Source organism: Plecotus auritus, assembly GCF_963455305.1.
Source record: "Plecotus auritus genome assembly, chromosome: 7".
NCBI classification, from domain to species: domain Eukaryota; kingdom Metazoa; phylum Chordata; class Mammalia; order Chiroptera; family Vespertilionidae; genus Plecotus; species Plecotus auritus.
This window is the reverse complement of record NC_137774.1, coordinates 55,118,067-55,143,277: the sequence shown is the minus strand read 5'-3', so window position 1 is coordinate 55,143,277 and position 25,211 is coordinate 55,118,067. Positions and strand designations below refer to the sequence as shown.

General features: G+C 62.6%; 1 protein-coding gene across 4 annotated transcripts; it reads right to left on the bottom strand.

Moving 5' to 3' along the window:
- Window positions 1–1,153: 1,153 nt before the first annotated feature.
- SREBF1 (sterol regulatory element binding transcription factor 1) lies at window positions 1,154–19,131 on the bottom strand. 4 transcript variants are annotated; one of them, XM_080682826.1, is made up of 19 exons: window positions 18,946–19,131; window positions 9,061–9,468; window positions 8,543–8,715; window positions 8,325–8,462; window positions 8,024–8,245; window positions 7,180–7,294; window positions 6,730–6,956; window positions 6,303–6,504; window positions 5,992–6,170; window positions 5,508–5,769; window positions 5,261–5,427; window positions 4,984–5,152; window positions 4,470–4,578; window positions 4,064–4,173; window positions 3,815–3,947; window positions 3,507–3,672; window positions 2,678–2,878; window positions 2,471–2,582; window positions 1,154–1,954 (listed from the first exon to the last, which is right to left on the bottom strand). In XM_080682826.1, the coding sequence occupies exons 1-19, from the start codon at window positions 19,028–19,030 to the stop codon at window positions 1,728–1,730; spliced, it is 3,405 nt and encodes a 1,134-aa protein (XP_080538952.1). In that variant the 5' UTR covers window positions 19,031–19,131; the 3' UTR covers window positions 1,154–1,727. The 4 variants fall into 4 exon arrangements, with proteins under 4 accessions (XP_080538952.1, XP_080538953.1, XP_080538954.1 ...); XM_080682827.1 differs by having other exon boundaries at window positions 7,180–7,237; XM_080682828.1 differs by lacking the exon at window positions 18,946–19,131 and adding an exon at window positions 10,878–10,989.
- Window positions 19,132–25,211: the final 6,080 nt, after the last annotated feature.

The window sequence follows — 25,211 nt, the reverse complement described above, 5'->3', positions numbered from 1 at the left end:
CTGTTCTTCCCTTTCCAATCCTCCACCCCACCCCTGAGCTGCCTGGGGCAGGGCAGGAGTCTCCCCAGAGCCCAGCTCCAGTGGATGGTGTGTCCCTCTGACGACCCTTCTCCGGGACGGCAGCACCCACCCCGCCCACAGCAGAGTAACCTGGACCTGTGTGCAAACCTGTGTACCCTCCCTCGATGTTGCATAGAATGTACATATGTGGGGAACATGCTCGCTTCTCCGTGTCGCTGCCGTCGTCGCGCACGCCTCAGCACAGGCCCCGGGGGGCACAGCGAGGGCACCTTTCCCAAGCGGCCCCCCAGCCCATGCCAGCCCCTTGCCCCCTGCCCTCAGCTCTGTCCGTGCTTCATAGGCCTGAGGCAGCCCCAGACCGGGGCACCTAGCAACTTCCTGTACATAGACTGTAAAATGGTAAACGTGTGTATTATATCTGGCCTCGTTATATAGTGTATATATATGTATACATATACATATATATAATATATATGAAGACTGTAAATGTTAAGACTAGTGTTCTTATTAGTATATTGCTTCACACTGAAGATTGTGTGTATCGAGCTGTTTCTAAAAGATGTTTATTTTCCTTAAGAGTAAAAAACAGTCATTGCATTCAGAAAAAAGTCAATAAAGATACGATTGTTTTGGAAGTCTGCAGCCCGTGGGTTCTGAGCAGATCCGCTGGGCCGAGCCGGGCTGTAGGAGCGGGTGGACGTGGAGGGGAAGCTCAGGGCACCAGCGGAGTTGGGGCTTCTGGCTGTTTCTCAGGAACAGAAAGCAAGCCCCTGCCGCAGAATCAACGCCTGCCTGCAGCCCAGGGCAGAGGCTGCAGACCCCTCAGGTGCCTGGATGACGGGTGGGGAAAGGTGGATGCTCCCCAGACACTCAGGGGAACTGGCTTGTAGCTCTTGTCAGCATATCCTAAGGACACGGAGCTGTCTTCCATGTCACCCTGGGAATGGGCGGGGTAGAGGCTGGAAAGGAGAAGACAACTGAGATCATAGGGCCCTGAGGGCCCAGGCCTTACACCAGAAGGGAGACAGAGGTGTCAGGGAAGCCTCCGCCTAGCTTTGGGGGAAGACCCAGGACCCCTCTGGTCAGCACCAGCGGAAGCACACACCCTCCCCAAAGAAACAAAACCGAGATTATAAATAATTTCATTTTTTATTCTCTGTACAAAACTTCTCAACCTATGAAAATAGTTTATAAATGGCAAAGTAGCACTTGAGCCTCAGAGGCCAGGAGATTGATGCGCCTGATCGACAAGATCTCTCCGGGGGGGGAAAGAGTCGCTCGGAGCAGGGCCCCCTTGTCCGCCAGGAAAGCCACTGGCACCTCAGGTAGTGACATGCACCCTCTCTTCCCTCCACCGGGTGCCTGCAGAGCAGCAGCGACAGACCCGACCGGCTCCTGCAATTCCCCAACCAGCCACCAGAGGCCAGCACCATCCTGGCCTCGGCGCCTCGGGTTGGGGAGTGGGGAGTGGGCAGGGGGTGTAGGGTCCCGCTCCCTCGGGCCTCCCCGGGTCAAGAGGCAAAAGCCAAGGATCTCCCCTTCGTCCCCATCTCCTGCCGATGCAGTGCGGCCCCTGGGTGAATTGTAGCCACTGGGGTCTCTGGCGCTGCCTTTGGCATGCGAGGCTCCAGCCGTGACACAGCCAGAGGGCAACAAGGCCCCTTAATACCAGGGCGGGCGCCACGGGTCTAGCTGGCGCCACGGGTCTAGCTGGAGGTGACGGTGGTCCCGCCGCCGCCCAGGCGCATGAGCATCTGCTGGCAGTCGTGCAGCAGCCGGCGGTCCCCGAGCTTCTCGAGCATGCGCTCTGCCTCGGCCAGCATGCCCACGCGCTGCCCAGGCACCGCTAGCAGGCAGGGCGGCAGGCAGCAGGAGGCCAGCAGCAGGGCCTCGGCATGCTCCCGCCTGGGGCGCAGATCCACTTCCGCGGCGTCTGCACGTGCACAAAGTACAAGCCCATCAGGGTGCCGCCTGCCCTCCCCTGTCCCAGGCATCTTGGAGCCTCAGACCCCCTAAGTCGGGCGCAGAACAGACTCAGGGGCACATGGGCACAGTCGTGAATCCCACATCGACTCATTGGATTCCTCGGGTACACCACACAAGTCAAACCCTGTCCAGGCTGTCCCACGCCTGGGTGGGGAGGATGAGGCTGGCCCAGCGTTCCTGCCCCCTAAAGGCCCCCAGCCCCTACCGGCCCTCGCCCCCCTAAAGGCCCCCAGCCCCCTAACGGCCCCCGCCCCCCTAAAGGCCCCCAGCCCCTAACGGCCCCCGCCCCCCTAAAGGCCCCCAGCCCCTAACGGCCCCCGCCCCCCTAAAGGCCCCCCGCCCCCCTAAAGGCCCCCAGCCCCCTAACGGCCCCAGCCCCCTAACAGCCCCCTAAAGGCCCCCGCCCCCCTAAAGGCCCCCGCCCCCCTAAAGGCCCCAGCCCCCTAAAGGCTGCCCCTCTCACCGCCTTTGCCACAGGCGCCTGCCCTTTTCCTCAGACTGCGGTCCAGGAGCTGCTGTGTCCGCGTGGGGCTGGCCCCTGCCATCAGCCGGGCGGTGGCCTCATGCAGGAACACCTGGGCAGGAGGGGCCGGGTGAGTCATGGTTCAGGCCAGGCCCCCTCCCACACCAGCTGCTTCCTGTGCCTCGTGTGGGGCGCCCGGGCACTCACCCTCCGCATGGCGGGCTGGAAGCTCTGTGCCAGGCGCCTCAGGCCGCTCAGGTCCCGCTGGAAGCCACGCAGCTCAAGGGCTGAGGCCTGGGCTCCGCTGCCCGGGCCCTGCGAGGCCGGGGCTGGTGCCGATGGCTGCTGCCTCAGCCACAGGCTGGTGCGTGCCCCAAGGAGCAGGTCACACAGGAGCAACTGCATGGCCTGGGGGTGGCAGGCAGGGCAGGGTCATGGGGGCTCCAGCCCTGGGAGGGGAGGGGGGCCTGCGGTGCCAGGGGCCGGCTCCGGGCTGCACTGCCGAGGCACTGCACCCACCTCACACATGCAATGCAACAGCAATGCACCTCGGGGCCGCCCGCTCTCCAGGCCCCACGCCCACCGCCTGCCACACTGCACACCCCACCCCTCCTCAGGGGGGCGGGGAGCCTGAGGCTAAATACGGGTAACCACTGTCCCCTGGACCCAAGCCTTAGCTGGGCAGCCAAGCCAGCTGGGCCCCCAGTCCTGCTCCTTTGGGCTAACCCAGTGGTCGGCAAACTCATTAGTCAACAGAGTCAAATATCAACAGTACAACAATTGAAATTTCTTTTGAGAACCAAATTTTTTTAAACTTAAACTTCTTCTAATGCCACTTCTTCAAAATAGACTCACCCAGGCCGTGGTATTTTGTGGAAGAGCCACACTCAAGGGGCCAAAGAGCCGCATATGGCTCGCGAGCCGCAGTTTGCCGACCACTAGGCTAACCCATTGTCTTCTGCAGCCTGGGAGGGAATGACCAAGGAGTGGAAAGGCTTGACCCGCAGACCCGCCAGGGCCCTGGCCCTGCCCTCACCTTGTCAATGGAGCTGCCGGCTGTGGTGGTGGCCAGGCTGTCCTGCAGGTACTCACTGGCCTTCTCACAGATGGCCAGGCTGGCCGGGCTGGAGTCGGCCTTCCTGTGGCCCAGCAGGGCCCGAGCAGCCTTGAAGGAGAGCAGAGCTGCCCTGGGCAAGGGTCTCCTGTGGGGGGCAGGGTGGAGAAGTGGGGGTCAGAGCAGGCACAGGCCCTCAGAGCCCCCCCTGCCCTGGTTCCAGCTTCATGGCAAAGACAGTGGCTATCCCCACCGCACAGAACAGGGGCTGGGGGTTGGCCCGCGCTCACTCCGACTCCTGCAGGGCGCGGGGCAGGCGCTCCACCAGTGGGTACAGCCGCGCAGCGGCCTCCTCGTCCCGCCGCAGCCAGTGCATCACCACAGCCGTCAGCGAGGCCCACCACTTGGCCACTGGGTCTGTGCCTGAGGGAGCAGGGGTGCAGATGGGAGCGTTCCTGAAACAGCCACCCTGCACCGGAGGCCGCCCTGCCATGGAGCAGGGGCTGGGTGGGCAGTCACGGGGCAGGGCCAGGGCTCACCGGTGGTGGTGGCCATGCTGGAGCCCATGGAGAAGCTGCACGCCGGGGCCCCGGCCGCATCAGAGCAGCTATGCAGCAGCTGGAGGTACCCAAGGGCCTCTGAGAACTCCCTGTGGGAGAGACTGGTGTTAGGGCAGGCGGCCAGGCCCCGGGCGTCCGGGAGGGCACTGGCCCTTCACGCCTTCCCCCCAGCACAGCCTGTCGTCCTGGCTCTGAGGGGCACTATCACCGCCTGCCCGGCTGGTGGGAAACACGCCTGGAGAGGAGCCGAGACCCCCCTGAGGCCACTATGGCGAGTGGACAGTCACCTGACTCCGGTCACCTCCACAAGCCCCCAGACATAGCCATTCCCAGACCACATGGTGGCGGGCTCCTGCCTCCTGGGGTGTGAGGACGGGACACTCACCTGTCCCCATCAGCTGATGCAGGGCTGGGGCTGGGCTGGGCCACACAATTCAGTGCTCGCTCCAAGAGGTGTTCTCGGAACAGTTGGGTCACCTGGGCCAGGGGGTCCACTGTGGGGAGGAGTGGGTGAGTGGGGAACTGCATAGTCTCCACATGCCCTCTCCTAGGCACACAGGGAGCTTGGCTCTGGGACAGATAAGTGGGTGAGTAAATACCCTGCCCCTGCCTTAGACAGCATGACCTACCTGGGCCAGTGGAGCCAGCTCCCTGGGCTCCCTTACCAGCTCCGCCCTCCCGCCTGGGGTCACCTCCCACATCCACCACCTGCCCCACATCCCCCTCCTTTCCTTCTGAAGAGGCCCAACTGAGAGACCAGCCCCAAAGCAACCATGGACAGCCAGGCAACGGGCGGGCGGGGTGGCCAGGGACACCCGAGATGCAGGGACAGGGACGAGCAGGAGTGAGGCTAAGAAATGCAAGTGGAGAACAAAGGCTGGGGAGGGCGGAGAGAGCACCTGGGTTCCCGGCCGAGCTGTACAGGCTCTCCCTCGGGGGGCTGCACACGGCCCAGTCCCCATCCACGAAGAAGCGGTGGCCCACAGGGTGGCAGAGCCACTGCATGGCAATGGGCACTGAGCCACTCTGTGCCAGGCAGGCCTGGCGGGCACTGCTCAGGAAGAAGCGCTGTGGGGAAGGAGGTGGGCTGTCACTCTGCCCCTGGCAGTGCCTGTGGGCCTCATCTTGTGCAGCCCCCCCCACCGCGCTGTGCCCAGCCCCGCCCCCCCCACTCACTGTCAGAAAGTGCAAGGCCCGCGGAAGGTGGGTCTTGATGGTCAGTGCAGCCGCCACGTAGATGTCAGCCAGCGTGGCCGCAGGCACAGCATCCCCCGCACATTCTGCCAGGTTCAGTGCACTCAGCGCCAGGTTGGCAGCAGTGAGGCGCCCACCTGTGTACTTCCCTGGGAGACGACAGGGCATGAGGCTGGGGTGTGGTACAAAGGTGGCAGGAACCCTCAGCCCAGCTCCTTGCCCACCGTACCCGTGGCGTGGAGCTGGTGCAGCCTGTGGTAGACCAGTGCCGCGTCTCGGGCACTGGCACGGGCATCGGCCTGCAGAGCACAGTCCCTTTGCAGACCCCCCGCCTGGCCTGCCAGCCAACGGCCCAGCCAGAGCCGCTGCAGCAGGTGGCGGAGGAGGTTCCAGAGCAGGCTGCAGGCCAGGTCCAGGGGGCAGGTGGGCAGGGGCCGGCCCAGTGCCCGGAGGGCCAGCTGCAGCTGCTGGGTGGCCTGGGCGCACTCCCCCTGGGAATAAGGTTTCCCGGTGAAGCCAGGTCAGAGCGCCCTGAGCACGACATCCCTCCAGCTCTGACGGGCCCTCCAGCTGGGGTCCCCGCTGAGCCCAGCGCCCCTCCGCAACACTGAGCTGGGCGCCGAGGGTCAGGGGGAGACTGAGCAGCAGACCAGAGCGAGAGGACAGGGAAGAGGGGGTGATGCCTGCCCTGCCCCGCCCCGGGCAGCCCTTACCCTGGCCAGGTCCAGGTCCGCCTGCTTGCGGTGCCTCCAGAAGTGCACGGCGGGGCCCGAGTGGGGCCGTGTGACGGGCTCTCCATAGACAAAAAGGAGCGCCAGGGAGCCCAGCACCAGCAGCCCGTTAGTCATCCAGACCAGCGGGGGCAGCAGCCGTGGCACCCAGCCAGGGCCCTCTGCGGGCAGATAGAGGCTGGGGACAGAGCTCCCAAGACATGCAGAGCCCAAGCCCACAGGCCTAGAATCTACATCCCAAGGGTTCCCCCCACCACCTCTTTGCCGAAGACACCCATGCCAGCCTGTCCTACCTCTGTCCTCAGTGCCTAGCATGCTGCGTCCAGAGCCCTGGTGGGTGCTGGTGGCATCCGAGGGGCCAGGGAGAGCCCAGCTGCCCAGCAGGGAGGCCAAAGGGTTGCAGGAGAGACAGAGAAAGACGAGAGTGCACAGGGCTAGGCGGGAGCGGTCCAGCAGGCCCCGACTGTGGGCAGGCGGCAGCGGCTCCGGCTTTGCCTGTGGGGCGGCAGGGTGAGGACGGCAGAGGGTCTGAGGAGCGTGGCTTGGGGCAGGAGGGACAGCGCTCTTCCCACCCTCACTAGGGGACCCCACGCGACTCTGGGTCTCAGGCTTTCTGTCTATAAAATGGGAGGTGGGATATGTTAGGGCTTTTTCCTGACCCAGTCCCGGGGTCAGAGGGTATCGCTGGGAGCCAGGCAGGGGCCACCCCGCAGGCCCCACCTGGCTGTCCTCGAAGACTGGGCTGTCAGGCTCCGAGTCGCTGCCGCTGCCGCTGCCGCCGCCGCCACCACCACCCTTGCTGCTGAGGGACAGCGGGCTGCTCTGGGAGGGTGAGCCTGCGTCCGAAGGCGGTGGGCTCAGCGTGTCCACCTCAGGCTTTATGCCCTCCATGGGCACGTCGGCGTCTCCTCTACCGCCACAGGCTGACACCCGGTCCCTCAGAGGTTCTACAGGCAGGAGAGGAGTGGGGTGGGGATTAAGGTAGAGACCCTGCCCCGCCCACATCAACTTAGGGCCCTGAGGGAGGGAACTGGGAGTCGGCCTAGCTTCTGAGGGCTAATTTAGGGGGAAAGAGAAGCTAAGGGCCTAGGGCCCTTGTAGGGTCAGAGCTTAAGGTGAGACAGGGTTGGGCAGGGCCAGAGCAAGGGGCCCTGGGAGGCCAGGACTCACTGCTTTTATGCGCAGCAGTGCGCAGACTCAAGTTTTCCTGCTTGAGTTTCTGGTTGCTCTGTTGTAGAAAGCGAATGTAGTCAATGGCCTTGCGTAAGACAGCAGATTTATTCAGCTGCAGGGGCAGGAGGAGACAGCACAGGTGGCCAGTCAGGCCGGGCAGGTGGCACCTGAGCAGGGGGCGGGGCTGCTTGTGGGACAGCTGCCTCAGGGCCTTTGTACTCGCTGTTCCTGCTGCATGGAATGTCCCTCCCCTGGTGCATTTGTCCTCACAGGAGGGGCATAAGGGTTAACATGTAAAATGCCACAACAGTGCCTCACTAACTGCTGGCAGCAGCATTACTGCCACTTTCATGGCTCACCCCCTCACCCCCAAGTCCCTGCCTTACACCTGACACTTCGTGAGGCCTTTCCTGCTTGATTCTCGTTGGCACCTCACAATCCTCTCCCTGCGTTATGTTCTCCCATGGAACTAAGCCAGTGGTCGGCAAACTGCAGCTTGCGAGCCACATGTGGCTCACGCGCCGCGGTTTGCCGCTCTGTTGACAAATGAGTTTGCCAACCACTGAACTAAGCCATCGGGGCAGTCTACCCATTCCTCATCTCTCGATTATTGTCGTCCCAACTAGAACACTAGCTCCATGACAGGAGGGTTTTTGTCTGTCTGTTCTCTTCTTAACCCTGGTGCTTAGAATAGCCCCCGGGGCACAGGGAGCCCCCACCAAGTTTAGCTGAATAAATAAAGTGGCCAGACAAGCAGACTGACATCCCAGGCCCGCCTGTCAGGTCCAGTCCTCCTCCCCCAGCAGCCTCCCTCCTGAGCGCCCTCTGCCTGTGCTCACACCTTCGCCTCAGCGCCCACCACCAGGTCCTTGAGCTCGATAATCTTGTCATTGATGGAGGAGCGGTAGCGCTTCTCAATGGCATTGTGGGCTGTTCGCTTCTCACCGCGGCTCTGGGCCACCCCCAGGGCCTTCCCACTGGCCACCAGCCGACTGATGGGCAGTTTGTCAGCGTCCACGACCAGCGGCACTGTCGCCAGGATGGCTCCGCCACTCACCAGGGTCTGCAGAGCCGGGCATGGGTCACCAGGTGGCCTGCATGTGTGCAGACCCACCACCTTCTGCCCTGCCCATGCCACCCACCTGCAAGGGCCCGGTCTGCACAGCCGTGCCAGCGGCCAGGGAGCCAACGCCCGCCGCCTTCCCAGGGGCTCCCAGGTCTGCCTTCACGGCCGTCAGCAGCAGCGAGTCGGCTTTGATGAAGTGGGGCTGCAGCAGGACCTGGCGGCAGGGAGGCCTCCGCTCTGAACTGTGGCTGGGCCAGAAGTTGCCACCCCACAACGCCTGGCCAAACCCCTTACCGGGACCTGCTGGATCTGTGAGGTCACAGTGGCTGTTCCAGGAGCCACTGTGGTGGGAGCTGTGGCTGTCAACAGTGGCTGGGGGGCTGCACTCTGAACCTGGGCGTGCAAGGAGACTGCCGGGCCACCTGGCGAGCCAGGCAGCGGCTGTGGGGTGCTCCCTGGAGGGGTCCCTGCAGAAATAAAGTCTGGGCTGTGGGGACGAGCTGCCCTAACCCACTTTCAGCCCTGCCTCAGGGCCTGTCACTGTGTGACCGTGGAGGAGTCATTACCCTGTGGCCTCAGTTTCCTCCCCAGCGCCCCTGCCTGTACTCTGAGGTGAATGTGCTCGCCTGCCAGGCAGGTGTGTCCGGAAGGCGGCGCTGATGTGACGCCCAGCAGAGTGGGAGGCAAAGCTTATTAACCCAACAGAACACCAGTGCTCAGAAACAACCCATGTCTATTGCCTGCCAATTCCTCCACTGGCACCACAACGACCCTCCCCCCTGCCTTGCTCCCCTCCCTCTCCACACCCTCACCTGTGCAAAAGCCTCCGGCGGGGTTGGGATAGCCCGGCATGGGGCCCGAGTTGAGCTGCAGTGGGGCTGAGGCCGGAAAACTCTGGGGCGGGAGGGCCCCTGGCAGGGGCTGTGGGGTGGGGGGCTGCAGGATGGTCAGTGGCACCGGCTCCTCCTTGATCCCAGGCCCAGGGGAGAAGGCAGGCCCAGATGGGTACCTCTTCAATGTGGGCGCAGGCTGGGGAGGGTACAACAGTGGGGGTATTGCCTTGGGCCCCCCCAGAAAGCCTTCGAGTGGGGAGCTCATAGTGGCATGCGGTGGAGACGAGCTGCCCGGGGAGCAGGCTTCAGGACGCGTGGGGTCTGCGAAGGGCGGGTCGAAGAGGCTGGGAAAGTCGGCATCCTGGTTGCTGAGGAGCTGAAGCATGTCTGGGGAGGAGAAAAGGCTGTGAGGACAGGAGCGGGCTGGCGCTGGAAGAGCGTCACACATGTGCATGCCCCCATCCACATGGCGGCACATGTGAAGGCAATGCACTCCCGTGGGCCATGCTCCCAGACACAGCCACTTCCTGGGCACCCGTGATGGAGCAATCGTGGTGCCTCTCCTTATCAGAAAGTCGCTGCTCACAGGCAGGTCGGGGCGATGCATGGCCAGGGCCCAAGGCCCCTTCACTCAGCCCACATCTCGACTGAGACAGAACGGGGACCTGGGCGCAAGGCTGCAGCCTACAGAGCTGCCCTCACTACCTTCCTCCACCTTCCTCCACGGGACAGACAGCTCAGAGCAGAGGCAGCTGCTGGGCATGTGCATGCCAGTGAGTGTGTCTGCATGTCCTGCCCAAACTCTGCCGCACCAAGCACGCTGAGACCCTGTTCCGGGCTTGGTTTTCCTCCATAACAGCAACGGTGTCTGTCCTGTGGCCCTCCTCTTGCACAGACTGGGACACCCTCCCCCCGACAGCCCAGCCTGGCCGCAGGCCCACCCCCAGCTGGGGAGCAGCAGGCTGGCTGGGTCAGCCCGGGGCCCTCTAACCCACTATGGGCAGCTACCCACTGGGTCAAAGTTCCCTGCAGGACCCATGAGCACAACCCTGGGGCCCGAAAAGAGACCCTCAGCCTGAGCTCTCGGCCCGTCCGCACTGCGGTGGGGTGGGGCCCGGGCCTCCCTCACTGGCCTGTGGCCTCATCCCTGGCCACACCTGGTGGGGAGGGGAGGGGAGGGGAGGTGAGGCCCTCTTGGCAGGATGCTGAGGCCTCACAGGCGGGCAGTGGGCACAGCTGCCCTCAGTGCTACCTGGCTCCTTCCTATGGCAGGTGCCCAGGCCCAGGTTACTGCGGGGGCTCCCTATGGCCTCCAAAAAAGCAATAGGGGTGCCAGCTCAGCCTCCCTGGCCCCCAAACAGAAACACGTTGTGGGCCCGGAGGTTATGAGGCTCATAACATACTTTCCCTTGCAGCCTCTCCCATCCCTCACCGTCCTCACTGAGCCTCTTCGATAGATGGGGAAACTGAGGCCCCAAAAGAAAACGGATTGGGCCCAGGGCTGGGGTCAGGATTAGACATCCAGAACTCCTGCCGCCCGCGACACAAAGACAACTGGCCCTCGGCGGCGGCGCCCCCGGAGGAGCCCAGGGCGCAGGAAGCCGCCTTCTCTCCCCACAGGCTGGGCTGAGGTAGCGAGGGAGGATGAGGAGTGGTCACCGCCCTCCTGGGGGCTGGGAAGGGCGCCCCGCCCCCTCGGAGTCGGCGCTTCCTATTCGTGTCTGACAGCCGCCATTCGCAGGGGTGCGTGACCCGCAGGGAGGTGCAGGCTTGTAACGAGGGGTCCTCTAAAATACCTTCGAACGTGCAGTCCATGGCTTCGCGCCCGCCGCCCCAGGGGCGTCCAGGCAGCTGGCCCGCGGGTCTCCGACTTCACCTGTCACCTGCCCAGCTCTGCGCTTTGCAGCCGCCGCGCCCCGCCCGCCCGCCCGCCCTCTGGCCGCCGCCGGGCATGGGGTGAGCGGGCGCGGCCAATCAGCGGCTGCGCCTCCGCCTCACTGGGGTCCCGCCCCGGCCCCGCCCATCCCGACCGAGGCTCAGCTTCAGGTTTCACCCCACGACTCCAACGGGGCCGGGGTTACCCCAGGGCACTCGCCCTTAACCCGCTTGGCGCCGGGGTTACTGGCGGTCACCGAGAACGGGCCCAGCCCCCAGCTCCCTTACCAACCAACTCTGATAAGCGGAGTGGGCACGCAGGGCGGGCACCGGAGGGAATAACCCAACACCCCAGAGTTCTGGGTTGGAAACCACTGGCTCGCTGACACCCCCGTGGGTCGCCACCCCTCCAAGCCTCAGTTTAACCTTCTAGCATGGGACGACCACACCTTCTTGGCAGGGAGAAGGAAAGGAGATGCGGTGCTGTGCTCAGGGCTGAGGAGCGCTTATTAAGGCCCAAGCGGTACCTCCCCTTCCAGGGGCTCCATGAACCGGCCCAGAGCGAGGAAGGCACCCCCACCCCAGCGCACACCCAGAAAATACCTGCGGCTCCTGATTCCCAGCACAGATGTCCCTTTACAGAGGGACCTGCTGGGCCTCGGATGGGGTGTGTGTGTGTGTGTGTGTGTGTGTGGTCAGTGAAGTCTTCCTTGTCCCCCAAAGTCTCCTAGCCCCCCAGCAGTCCAGGGAAGGCCTGATTCATGCACTGGAGGGTCCCTATGACAGGTGAGGAAGGCAGGGTGTCAACCTCAGGATGACAGGCTCTGGGGGTCCTTGAGGGGGTACCTAGGCCGATCTCTCTTTCTGTGTGAGGTCAGAGTTGAACAGATGAACAGAGCCTGGCCAGCAGTGCAGCCACCGCAAGGCCTGGTCAGCCTCCAACTGCAGCCCTGCCAACTTGGAGGGGGGCCACCCCTGGGCAGGCAGCATGGCGACGGAGCAGGTGGTGCTGGGGCTGGAGCCTCTCCAGGAGCCTCCGTGAGGAAACTGGACCTCGCTTCCTCACACACACCCATTGGTGTTCCCCAGGTCCTCCATGGCCCTGCAGGGGGCCAAGGCCAACCAAATGCTCCTTCCCTTCCTCCCTCCCCCTCCTCTGCCTGTGCTACGCTCTCCCTCACTCAAAAGCACACACCGACAGCTGGGCAAGGACCACCTCGCTGGTCTGTTCTGTCTTTACTGGATCCGCGTGTCAAGCCCTCACTCTCCTGCCCCATCCTCTTCACCAGTTTCTTCCTCGTTTTGTTTTCCATTTCTCACACCTTGTGCTCGGCTCCATGGGGGACCGCACTCAGTGACCCTCCCAGAGGAGGGCTGGCCTGGGCAGAGGACTTGGGCTGGCTAAGCAAGGACTTGGGGAGACAGAGGGCCTGGGAGCTGCTAGGCCCCAGGGGCACGCGGGGAGGCCGGCCATCGCTGACCCCGTGCCTGCCCTGCCCCATCTCACTCTTCCCTGGAGCAAGACCTGCTGGCCAATCTCTGTGGAGCTGGGTGACAATTTGAGAGCCAGCCCCATAGCCCCCACCCCACCCCACCCCACCCCAGATATAGCCATGGGGCAGCCCCGTCCCTCACTTGCTGTGTGATCCTGGGCAGATCGACCCACCCTCCCCTGGTCTCCAGAGGAGATTCTGAGAGCAAGTGTGGGAAGCACCGCCCCCCACAAAGACTGTCCCTCTGCAGCAGGGATGGCCGGGCCCTGGGAAGCAGGTGGCGAGCCGCTGGAAATGGAATGGTCAAGTTGGAAACCCACATCCATCTGGTGGTGATGGTTCACGGAGAGTTCAGGGTGAGGCAGGAGAGGCAGCTGGGCGTGCAGGTTAAGTAAGCTCCCCTCCTGCCTCACCTGGCCCCGCCTCTGGGAGCCAGGACAGTGCGCCTGGGAGGCTGCCGGCTCCCAAACTTGGAACACTGGGCCTCCTGCCTGAAGGCAGGCTCAAAGCACAGAGGCTCCTGTGAGCACCCTCTGAACTTAGGGGAAGAGAAGGAGGTGCAGACTTTGGGCCTCAGTGCCTACCCCCCCCCCCCCTTTTTCACCTTCCCTGCCTCCTCCTCCAGCCTGAATCCCTCCTTTTTCCTCTCCTTCCTCCTCTTCTGCCCTGATTCTATCAGGACTCAACAGGAAACCTGAACTCCCCCCGCCCCCCTCCCGCCTGCTCTGCCTTCAAGCCTCCCTCTGAAGGCAGATGTGGGTCAGCCTTTCATTCTCTGGCCTGTTTATTCTGTGAGGCCACAACAAAAACCCTGGGAGGGCCTCAGACCATAAACTTGCAGGAGCCCAGCTATGACAATCACAGAAGCCTACAGCCCATCCAACCTGCATGAGTCCTTGAACTCCAAACTCTGCTTACATGCCTCCCAGGACAGGAAGCTCACCACCTCTATGACATGGCCTGGTTCGTGAAGCCCAGATCTGTATCTCTGGTAACAACTACTGTCCTTCCGTGTCTGCTGTGGGCCAGGCCTGCGCCAGGCCCTGAAGACACAGGGACACTGCACGAAGGCCTTCCCTCGTCGGGGGCGATGGACAGTTTGCAGATCCATGGAGGAAGCGGTGCAGGGTGATGAGCACAGGAAGGAAGGGAGGCAGGGTAGAGTGTGAAGGGCCACTGGGGATGCCGTAGTCAGGGCAGGCCTCTCTGAGGAAGTGACCCCGAGTAAAGCGAGGGAGTGGGCCATAGGGAGGGAGGGTGTCCTGGGCAGATGAAACAGCAAGTGCAAATGCCCTGGGGCAGGGGCAAGTGGTGTGCCGACAGGAGGCCAGTGTGGCTGCAGTGGGCATGAGGGTGGAGGTCAGGGAGGCAGCGAGGAGCTGGGATTCCAACCCAAGTTGCCCGTCACCTGAGCAAGGTCGCCAGTCCTCCAGGGCACGGGAAGGAAAGGCACCTGCAAACTGTCCTGTGCAGCCCAGATCGCAAGGCCACAGGCGTGAAGAGTGCAGAACAGTATAAGCAGCCTCCCACACAGAGACCCGAGGCAGCTCGTGCCCCAGCGGTCACCTCTGCCTGCTGGATGGAGGGTGCAGGGTGGGATGGGCGCTCTGCGATACTCCGGGGTGAGGGGACTAAACACAGCTCTGGGCACTGAACAAAACCCCAAAAGTAGTCACCCTGGCTGGTTTGGCCCAGTGGATAGACCGGCTCCACTTGGTCTCCCACTCAGAAACCCAGAATCCCCAAGTGGCGGATGCTCAGAGCTAGGAACCATAGCCCAGAACATCCTAGAAACCTTCAACCCAGGCTCCTTGGATAACCACTGCTACCGTTAGTTTAGCTAAACGTATTAGGTGCCAGGTCCTGGTTAAGTCCTCTAAATGATAACTGGTTGAGGGCCTACTATGTGCTGTGTACTGGCCACAACTCTAAGAAGCTGGTTTATCGTGCACTAATGAGAACCGGAAGGTCAGATCTGTTCGGCTACTTCGCCATGGCCGCACAACAACTGAACTGCAAGTCCTCTGGACCCTCAACCTTGCAGCAGCAGGAACATGGGGACCTCGGAGCCCTGAAGGGCAGGCTTGAGGTGTGACTAGGAAGGGCAGGTTCACTGGAGAAAGCTAGGGTGTCAGATGAGGGGGAGGCTGCAGCAGGGTTCCTGGTCAGAGTGGGTCTCTCCAAGCTACCAACTCTCCCAGCCCTGTCCACATCCGACCACACCTCAAACCCAGGGTGGGGCTCACAAATCTGGAACCAAACCAAGACCCCCCTTCCCAGGAGCCCCCAGTCAGTTCCTAGGGTCAGAGTGCGCGGCCACAGAACCTATGCCTGACAGAAGGAAGGCCAGAGACACTTCCTCCGGGCCGCATAGCCACTCCCAGCAGGGCTGCAGCTGCTGGTTGGTTAAGTCCAGGTCCCAGGCTTCTGGCTGGCAGTGACCCCTGCCTGAGGCTGACCAGGTCACTCAGGATGTTTCTGTCCAGTGACGTGACCCCTGAGCAGGAGGTAACTCCCAGCCACCCGTTTGCCTGTCTGTTGGACCCACTCCCAGCATGTTTCTCTCTGTGCCCTAGCCCTGTCCGCTCAGAAGCATCAGGGCTCAGGGGCAGAACATCTTACAGCCGCTACCTCCTACTTCCCAGGGGAGGCCCCTGCAGCTCAGAGAGGCAGGCACTCTCCCTAGGAAGACAGCAAGGCGCTGCCTCCATGGAGGGCGCCGCACCACAGCAGAGGGGAGTGGGAGTGCCGGGGTCAGCTCTGGATGGCAGGAGGGCACGCACACGGGCCTTGCAGGCCATGCTGGCACAGGAATTTTGTCTCGGGGGCACTGGGAGCCATGGGTGGTTTGGGAACTGGGGAGCTATGTGCCTGGAGCTGGGAGCTGGGCAGCAGGCAGTCAATCTCAAGTGTTTTCTAGAAGGGGCTGTGCCTAGAGGCACCAGGGAGAGAAGCAGGCACAAGCTATGGTGGGTGGGGTGCCAGATGGCAGTGTGGCCCCCACTGTCCTCAGCATCAGGGCTGGCCTGAACCCAGAACAGGCAGACACACATGGGCTGGGCCTTGGCGGCAAGGCTCCTGGTGTTGGTTTAGGCACCTTGGGAGAGACCCCAGGGCCGAGAGAGCTCCAGAAAGCACTGCCCGGGGGGTAGGGGGAATGGGCCAGAAAGGCACACTAGCTTGTCAGGCCCGGGGTGACACACAGAGGCACGCAGAGCAGACCGTGGCGCACAAGCTGCACCACCAAAGGCTTTGGGCAAATCAGAGCCTCGGGGCACCCTCAGCCAGGGCTGCCCTGGTGGCAGAGGCCTGACCAGCACTCATCTCCATTTGTTTGGCCACAGCGTGTGAAGATCTGATCAATCAACTGGTCCAAACACGTGTAGCAGGACTCAAGTCCCTCTGCCCACGGCCGCTGGGCACCCCAAAGCACAGAGCATGAACAGAGGCCGGGGAGAAGGAGCTCATGGGACTGTCGCCAGGGCAGAGCTGACCCACAGCACACAGGCCTCTGCAGCTGGGCCAAGACCAGTCACATGACAGAGGGCTTGGCAGGCAGGGTGGGGCTCGAGGCCTGTGGCTGTTGCCAGACCTCAGTCTCATGACTCTAAGGCCACTCTGGGCTGGGAGAGGGAGGTGGCCTTGTGGCCTCTGACCTCTCTGACCCAGGCCCCAGCACAACCCCACATGGAGCAGCCTCTTGGGTTCCCTGCTCTATTGCCCACTCTCCACACCCCTAACCCCACTCTTAGGAGCCCACAGCCTGGGTCTGAATCCCCGCTCTGCCATGATCTGGCTGTGTGAACTTAGGCAAGTCACTCAACCTCTCCGTGCCTCAGGCAACCATCTATAGGAAGATCCTAAGTCTATCCACTTGGGGTTGTTGGGAGGACTCGACGGTCAGCATAGTGCCTGGCACACAGTAGGTGCTCAGCTAAGTCCCTACTTGTGTTATGCCCCTCTACCCCAGCCCACCGGGGGAAGCTTATGACAAGTAACTCAAGCCCCTTGCCAAGACTCCCCCTGCTTTCTCAGCCTGGTCCCCGCCATGTCCTGGCACCTGAGGCCTGCATCCTAGCACTGCCTGGCCCACTTCTCAACCCTTGTTCCTGTCAGGGGACCTGGAGACCCTGCCCTTCACACCCTCAAGTCACCTCTCCCTAGACCTGATCAAACCTGCAAAGCTCCGAGCGCAGGGTAAGCAGCACCTCAGACCAGCAGCTCCTCCCCACCGCCCCCGGAGGTGCAGCCTGTCTATGGAACTAAGTGAGGAAACCTCTGGGCCAGTGTGGCCAGGGACCCCAATTGTTGTCTGACTGTTGGCATGAAACAAAGCAGGTGACATCGGGCTCTATAGATTTCTAAAAGTACAGGTGAGTAGTTGCCCGGGGCTGGCGGACGGGAGCTGTCAGGAGGCAGCGTGACCTTGCTGGGGAGATGAAAATGTTCTTCAACCAACCCTGATGCTCACCCAACTTGGTAAATTTACTGAAACTCACTGGATTGTACACTGAAAATGGGCAAATCTTATAATAGGTAAATTATACCCCAATAAAAGGGGGACCAAGAGTGTCTGAAAAAACTTGTATAGGCGCACGTGATTAACAGAGCTTCTCTGTGGCAGTAAGTTTAAGGAAGGTTGTATTTTTTCCCTTTTGCTCACCTGTGCTTTCTAATTTTTCTACGATGCAAAGAACTTAGCTGTGTAAACTGGGGGGTGGGGGGGAGGAGATAAAAGGCTGAATAACAAACAAGAAACGCTCTGCTGCAGTGGGCAACCCTTACATCCAGTCCAATGAGAGTCCTCCTGCCGGTGTGGCCAGCGGTGGTGACTCTGGGCAGTGGCACCATGACAGCGTGGTGGCTCTGGGCAGTGGCTCTGGGCTGTAGCACCATGACAGCGTGGTGGCTCGTAGGCAGAGGGGGCGGTGGGATAGGTCTGCAGGCCTCTCTGAGGCTGCCTCTTCTTTTTCCACGCCCCCCATCAGAAGCTGGGGGGCCCCTCTCCTGAAAATCGCCACGGGTTTCTGCACAGTAGGGCCAGCAACTGGAAGTGGGTCCTGTGTCTCCTGAGCTCAGGCAAGCCAGACCGGGGCTGGGGCTGAATTCACCCCAGCAAGAGGCCAGTTGTTCTTTTTTTCCTCAGATGAGAGTGGGGGCCTAGTATGATCTCCAAATGCCCCCACTCCTAATGGCTGCCCAATCCTGGCCTTTGGGTCCAGGGGAGAATGTTTCTATAAATGAGTCAACAACAAAGGTCTGTGCCAGACCTGTAACCAGACACACGTGCTCTGATTTGAAGGGAAGCACGGGATGGATCCAGAGGGGGAGACTGAGGATCAGGGTGTCAGAGGGCTTGTGTCCAGTTTCAAGTCCTGACCCCAAAGCCCAGGTCTGCACCACTTGGTCAAAGCGCCTTCCAGGCTCCACCACTGAGCCCGCACTTGAGGGCTGTTAGTGGGTCCAGCTTGATCGCACCAGGACAGCGGTCGGGGCTCTCCTCTGGGCCCGCCCCCGCCTGGCCTGAGGGGCAGCAAGGCAGGAGAGGATGCGACTGTGCTGCGAATCCGGACGCAGCAGGCGCTCTGACGCGTCCATCCAGGTTGTGGGGGGTGTGAGTCCTGAGCTGCTGGCCTCAGTTTCCCTATCAACCAAGTGCAACTCGGCCAGAGCTGCTGAACCTGCGCACAACCATAGAGGGCAATTTGCTGGAGCTTCCGTTTGCCCGTCTGCGAAGTGAGGCAACAACCTCCTAGGCACCTGCTACTCCCTGGTCCCCAAACCTCTTCTCCATACAAGTAGCGCTGATGCTTTAAAAGATGCAAATAATCAGCTCGCCGCACCGCCCTCCCGGGCCCCGCCCTCGGGCACCTTCCCACCCTCACCGCGGGGCGGCCCCAGCTCCTGGTCAGGCCTGAGCCCGCAGGCGCTGGGTGGGAAACATCCTTCTCAACTGGCCCAGAGGCCTCAGCTCAACAGTCTGCTCCAAAAGGTCTGACCCCGTCGCCGTAACCAAGTAGCCCACCCCTGCTCCACCCCAGGTGCAACTAGACCTCATGTCCGTTTTGTTCCCGGGGGTTCCTGCGCCCCGAAGGGCGTAGCCCAGCTGTTCGAGCCCCGCGTTGGGGACGGGACTGGAATTCACAGGGCTGCAGGCCTCCACCACGGGAGCCAGACCGCGCGCAGGGCGCAGGGCGCAGGGCGGAGGGCGGGGACGGTGCGCAGGGCGCACTCTGGCCGCGGGGACTGACCCTGAGTAACCCCGCGCCGACGTCACGGGGACCGGGCGGGGCCTCGCGAGGCCGGGTCCCTAGCGCGGGGCTGAGGGCTCACGGGTCGTGCGGCCTGGGGCCCGGGACGCCCAGAACGCACGTGTCCCGGCTGCGCACCCCCAAGGGCCCGATGGCGCAGCCCGAGACGCCGAGCCGCGCCATCCGGACACGCGAGACGCCCCGCCCGGGAAAGCCGGCTCCCGCGGCTCCGCGCCCCGACGCACCTTCGATGTCCGTCAGCAGCGCCGCGTCCAGCTCGCAGGGCTCGGCCAGCGCCCGCTCTAGGGCCGTGAAGGGCGGCTCGTCCATGGCGCGGTCGCCGCGGGTCGGCCCCGCGGGCACGGCTCTCGCCCGAGCGCTGCGTCCCCCGGGCCCTGCGCCCGGCCCCGCGCAGCTCCTCGGACTCTGGGTCCCGGCCGCTCCTGGGCGGCGGGCGGGCTGGCGCGTAGGCCCCGCCCCTGGCGGCCCCGCCCCACCTGGAGGCTAGGCGACCGGCTCCGCGTCTGTCTGCCAGGCCCCAGCAGAGCCCGCGTCCCTCCCCCGGCCCGGCGGAGCCCCCGGCGGCTGCAGCGCCTTTCTGGGCAGCGGTTCCCACCGCGTCGAGCAAAGGCTGAGTGGCAGCCGGGACGCCCAAAGGTGTCCCGACGAACCTCCCCTCCTAGATGTGGGTCTTTAGGACCAGACAGACCGTCCGACGCATAGCTCACTGCTGTGTGGCCTCGGGCCACGCAAGTCACCACTCCGTGCCTCGGTTTCCTCAGTGACAACCGGAACCTGGTGATGCCCTTCCACAGGTTGGCCGGCAGGCTGGTGATGATGCGAGGGGCTGGAGGCGAGGTCAGCCGGCTCCCTACAGTCTCCTCAGGTCCCAAGGGGGCCTTGGAGGAGGCTGGCATTGTCGGTCCTGACTTAAAATGCTCTCCTCCCTCATTGGCCGTGGGGGAGGCAGAAGGGCTTGGGGCCAGCTGGCCCAGTCCAGCCCCTTAAGGTGGCCTGACCTCAGTACCAGGACAGGAAGACCAGAGGGTCCTAAGGATCCAACTTGCCCAGGACCACACGCTCCATAGGGACACGGCAGGGCCGGGCCCAGGGCTGCTGGCTCCAGCCCTGGTACTTATCCCAGGGAGCAGCCAGGATGGGGGGTCATGAGAAAGAGGCAGACGGTGCGTGAGACAGGAGCAGGTTGCTCTGGATGGAGTGGCTGGGGCTGGGGAGGGGACTGGAGTTGCACCCTAGGCCCTGTGTTTTAGGACAGGCGGGGAGGGGTTCCAGTGAAATGGATTGCAAATACGGGAACATTCAGCTATCTGAACATGGAAAAACATGAGTTCCCTGTCCCCGTAGGTATGCAAGCAGAGAAAGGTACCCTTGGTGGAGGGCAGCCAGGGAGAAGCCTGTACCCCCATTCCCTCGTGGCCCTGGCTTCAGTGAGTCATGCCATCCCAAATGCTGTCTTGCTCAGATTCTAGATTTAGCCTGTCTGGCCACATCTTCCGAAGAAGTAAAATTAGTGGCATAATGGACACCCAGCTCTCTTTGTTCCCTTCCCGGAAGTGGCTGCTGTGGGAAATTACCCAGAATGGGTGGCCAGGAGCCATGGGGGATCCAAACCATTCCCCTCCCGAAGTGGCCCTGCCCAGGAGCCCGCCAAGGCCCGGCCTCCGGAGAAGAGGCTTTTGCCACCTGGTGACGTCCCTGAACATTCTAGCAGCGCTTCCCAGGGAGGGCTGCTGGGGGAGGAGGGCTGCGGGGGGAGCCTCAAGGCCCCTCTTCAGAGCCCAGAAGCTAGACTGATTCTTCACTTACTGGCTGTGTGACCTGGAACCGCTTACTTCGCCTTCCCGAGTCTCTGCTACAATGAGAATAGCCCTCCCCACCACCACCGCAGAGGCTGGCCGGGCGACGGAGTCACTATCACAGCAGACTTGCCTCCCTTCTTTAAGGGAGTTTACCACGCATGTCAGGAGCATGGCTCAGTGGACACGCGCCCTCCCTCGGAGTTAGGGAAGAGGGCAAGGCACAGTCCACAGGAGACCTGAAGCCGGATCAGAAACACCCGCTGAAACGGAAGCTTCCTCACACATGTGGGGGTGGGCAGGGAAAGTGTCAAATATTTGCAACCATAGATACAAAACTTACTGGTAGCTCCACAGCCTGAGGTTACCAGGTGAGGGGAAGCCAGGCTGCGAATTGCAGTTCAGGGGAACCTGCTTCTCCTTGAGGTGCCCCCTGCCCTGCTCCGTTCCCAGAGCCTGAGACCTCCAAACCAGCTCCCAGGCCCCTCTTGGCTGGGAAGCTGAACTGTACCCCCATTCCCTCGTGGGGTACAGTTTGTACAGGTGCCGGGTGACGGGGCACTGAAGGGCATAAGCCATCGTGGTGGGCCCTTCTGTCCTGTGTGCCTCGAAGGGCAGGGTCCCAGCCTGGCCAACTGGCTGTCTGCGATGATACAGTGCTTCCCACATTAACCCATCTAATAGGAGGGCTGGGCTGTTATTCCCAATTTACAGATGTGGAGACCGAGGTGGGAGGTGAAGCGACCTGGCCAGGAGTTCACAGCCCTGTGGCCCATGTGGTGCATGTCAGTCTGGCCACCTGAGGAGCTGGGCTGGCTTGTCACCCAGTGGGCTGGGACAGGGCAGCCACTGGAGACCCAGGGGGAGTTGGGGCACAGAGCCAGACAAGCCTCGCCCCGAAGCCCTGGCGCAGCCAATGGGCTTCCTGCCTGGAGTGGGGTGACATGGTGATGTCAGTGAGAAACTCCTAGGAGCCAGGCCCTGGGTCACATGCTTTTCGCCTGTGCGACCTGGGGGTGGGGAGAGCCGTGGTGCCCGCTGGCAGGGTCTGGGGCCAGTTGGGCCTGCTTTATTGGCAGGGCTTCCAGGCCCCACGTGGCTCGGATTGCCGCCGGGTGTGTCCTGGAGACCTGAGGAGGGCTGACCCAAGTGGTCTAAAAGCCCAGCCCTCCCTATATGACCTTGGCTTTGCCAACTGTGAAATAGGGGGAACCTCTTCCCTTTTCCCAGAGCATCTCTGATGTCTTAGAGAGGTATCTTCTGTGGGCTCCACACTAGGTGGGGTAGGTGTCCAGCACAGGCAGAGCTTCTGCCAAGGTCATTCATGCTAAGCCATGCCCACTGTGGATGGAGGGGCAGGCAGTGCACAAGAAGGCAGGCTTGGCCACCCTGGCACTGCCTAGGAGGCTACTGAGACGCTTCTCCACCCCGAGGGCCTCCGCCACCCGCCTGCCCTGTTTGTACTTCACTTCTGCAGGAGCTAAGCCAGACCCACCCGGGATATGGCCGCGGGGGCCAAGCAGCACAAGGACAGCCCGGAGCCCTGGCGCCCCCTCCCTCCCTTTTCCATCTGAACAGAATCGACCCGTTGGCTGTAGATGTGACTGATGCTGGTCCAGATGGCCTGTGTTCTCAGTCCAAACTGGCCTCTGCCATGCAATGGGCAGGTTACTTCCAGCCTCTCGGCAGCGCCAGGGCCATCAGAACACATTCAGTGGACCCTCCCGAAGAGCTGGTTGGACCCTAGTCTTGTGCATGTTGAGGAGTGAGGCTCACAGACATGACAAATGAGGGGAGACATCTGTCCCGTGGGCTGACTGGCTGCTTGGGGAGAGGCCAGGTGTAGACTGAGGGATGTCACAGGATGGAGTGGGTCAGGTCGGTGGCAGGGAGAGGGAACGGGGCCCCCGAAGGTTGAATGCGACTATACCTGGGTCCTGTAGGTTTCACAGAAGTCTGGGTTCTGGCTGTTCTTTAACAATGGGGCTGCTGAGCAAGGCTGGACTCTGTGACTGGTGCTCTTTGAGCCAGCCAGACTGGAGTGTCCCACAGGCCCTCTGCCGAGTCTCACACCCAGCCCTTCACCTGGCAATGCAGGCCCTGGCTCCCCCCACCCCCCTCCCCCAGATCAGGAGAGTGGAGGCCTGGGCAGTGACTTGCTCAGGGACCTACAGTGAGGCTGCACGCGGGTAGGGGCTCTTAGAGTGGGCATGGGGGTAAGGAGGAGATGGCCCCAGATGGAGGAGTTCCCCGAGTTTAGAAACATCTCACTGATGCCCCAGTGCTGAGGGACTGGCCTCGGAGGGCCCTCTGAGGCCACCTAGCAAGAGCTGGAAAGAAACTAGAATTACTGGTGACTCATGCCTATTGAGGTCCTCTGGTTCCACCCCCATCCCCTCAGGACTCAAAAGAGACCCTCTTTTTAGAAAAGAGGTGGGCTGTAAAAAGACTCCTTCTAGGTGCTTCCATGGGGGACTAGCAGGCAGGGAGCCAGGAGCCGTGGCAGGGCCTTGGGGCTCCCCGCTGCCCGCCCAGACCTTTGCGGGGAGGCCGTGGCTGGAAAGCAGCCCTGGGAGCCCCGAGAGCTCCTGAAGGCAGACAGGCGGATGGGGGAGTCTCTGTCCTGGCTGTGCCCGCCCTCTACACTGCACTGACCACTCTGGTCCTGCCTCCCCAGCTCTCACCCTCCCTGTGCAGCTGGTCCAGGACGGTCAGGACTCCACAGAACTGCCCAGAGGAGCCCTCTCCCCGCTAGGAGGGCAGGCTCACCCGCAGGAAGCAGAGACACAGTGACTTGTTGCCTCCTGCACAGGGCAGGCTCCTGACCGTCCCTACACGCCTTTGCCCAGCTGCACGGAAGCTGAAGTGCCCCAACTTTTCAGTTACATTTGCCAATACATTCCTTCCAGCAAGTCACCTCTTGCTGCCACAACAAAGGAAGTTCCAGTGCGCCAAGTCTACGGGGAGTTTGGGCTTACACTCCTCTGCCCTTGGAGAGGGGTCCTGATGCTCAACTCTGCTCCAGCGTTCCTCCCCCAACCCCCCCCCACAGGCCTCCCCTTCCTCCCCCCCCCCCCCCCCCGCCTCTCCTTCCTCCCGCCCCCCACAGGCCTCCCCTTCCTCCCCCATCCCCCACCCCCGCCTCTCCTTCCTCCCGCCCCCCACAGGCCTCTCCTTCCTCCCCCCCCCCCCACAGGCCTCTCATTCCTTCCCCAACCCCCCCCCCCCCCCCCCGTAGGCATGAGTGCTCCCCAACAACAAACACCACACCTCTCCTTAAGGAGCGGCAGTTAACCTGCTGGGAAAACGCATCTTGCCAGTCCCACCAGGGCTAGTGAGGGCCCCTGGAGCCTGGTTGGTTGGATTAGAGTTGAGTGATTTCCCTCCCTAGCATGGCTGGCTGCTCCTACCCACCCCCCACCCCCAGGGACTCCAGGGCTTCCTGCCCCCACCCCCCTCAGGAGGGGCTCCAGGGCTGCCCTTGGTTCTGGGAAGGGAGCGGCTACAGACAGCACTGCCTGGCTCACTGCAGCTCCTGGGTGCGTGGCTGAAGGCACAGGTGGACCAGATGTCCTGGCAAAGACACAGGGGTGTCTCAGCCCCTCCCCCCAGCCCGGGGACACAGCTCAGGCCTCTCTCAGAGCCCACAGTGCCTCACACAGGCCCGCAGGGTGGGCCCACACAGGGTGGGACGGCAGACTCATTTCCCAGGCCACCCTGTCGCCGTGTGGGGCCTCAGTCCTCTGTCTGGCTCGGCCTGGCCAGACACAGGCAGGGCCTCTGCAGCTCCCTCACGCCCAGGGAGGCCCTGGCTATGCTGGTGTGGCCATCACAGCCCCCTGCTCCTGCAGCAGGCAGGGCATCTCCTCCTGAGCGCCTGCCGTCCCCGCAGGCGTCCTGGGCCAGGAGATGGCGTCTTTCCGTCCACTCCTCAGGGCCCCGCCGGGCCGGAGCCTGGCCAGGAGTGCTGGCTCTGCTGCTGACTCTGTGCGACCCTGGCAAGTGTATGGCTGTCTCCAGGCCTCGTTTCTTTCTTAGTTCTCACCCGAGGGTATGTTCCCATTGATTTTCAGAGTGGAAGGGAGGATGGGATGAGAGAGACACAGCGACTTGTTGCCTCCTGCACTCGCCCCGACGTGGGGTGGGGTGGGAGAGAACCTGAAACCCAGGTACATGCCCTTGATCAGGAATTAAACCCGATGCTCCAACCACTGAGCCACCAGCCGGGGCCAGACCTCATTTCTCGACGTGCACGCGAGAGGATGAGCAGCCATTGCTGCGTTTACTCCAGGTTTACCTGGCTGTTTGATGGGTCTTGCCCACTTGGAGCCCATCCTAGACCTCAGGGAGGTGAAGGGACTAGGCAAAGCTCCCGAGCCGCTCCGAGAAGGGGCAGCACCATGGCTTCCAGCACCCCCTCACGGGCCCCCAGGCCTGCTTCCCAGGGGCGGCCCCTCCTGGCAGCAAGTGCCCAGGTGCCCTGCTCCCAGCACCGGAGGAGAGAAGCACTTGAGGAGAGAGGGCAGGGCTCATTGGGGTGAGGATGGAAGGGAGGACGGTGCTCCTGCGGACTGCGTGACAGTGTGCAGCTCTGAGAACAGACTAGAAAGCACCCAGTTGTCCACATTGAGTGAATGTCCACTGTGAACCCCGTCTCCATGATGCTGTTATAAGGGCACCCAGCACCGCACTGT

Excerpts from the sequence above, each read along its gene's own strand:
- SREBF1 (XM_080682826.1), bottom strand. The coding sequence starts at position 19,030 with ATGGACGAGCCGCCCTTCACGGCCCTAGAGCGGGCGCTGGCCGAGCCC. Across the intron at positions 7,295-8,023 it reads TGGTGGGCGCTGAGGCGAAG|CTGAATAAATCTGCTGTCTT; the intron begins GTGTGAGCACAG and ends CTGCCCCTGCAG. Across the intron at positions 5,153-5,260 it reads GGGCCTTGCACTTTCTGACA|CGCTTCTTCCTGAGCAGTGC; the intron begins GTGAGTGGGGGG and ends CCTTCCCCACAG.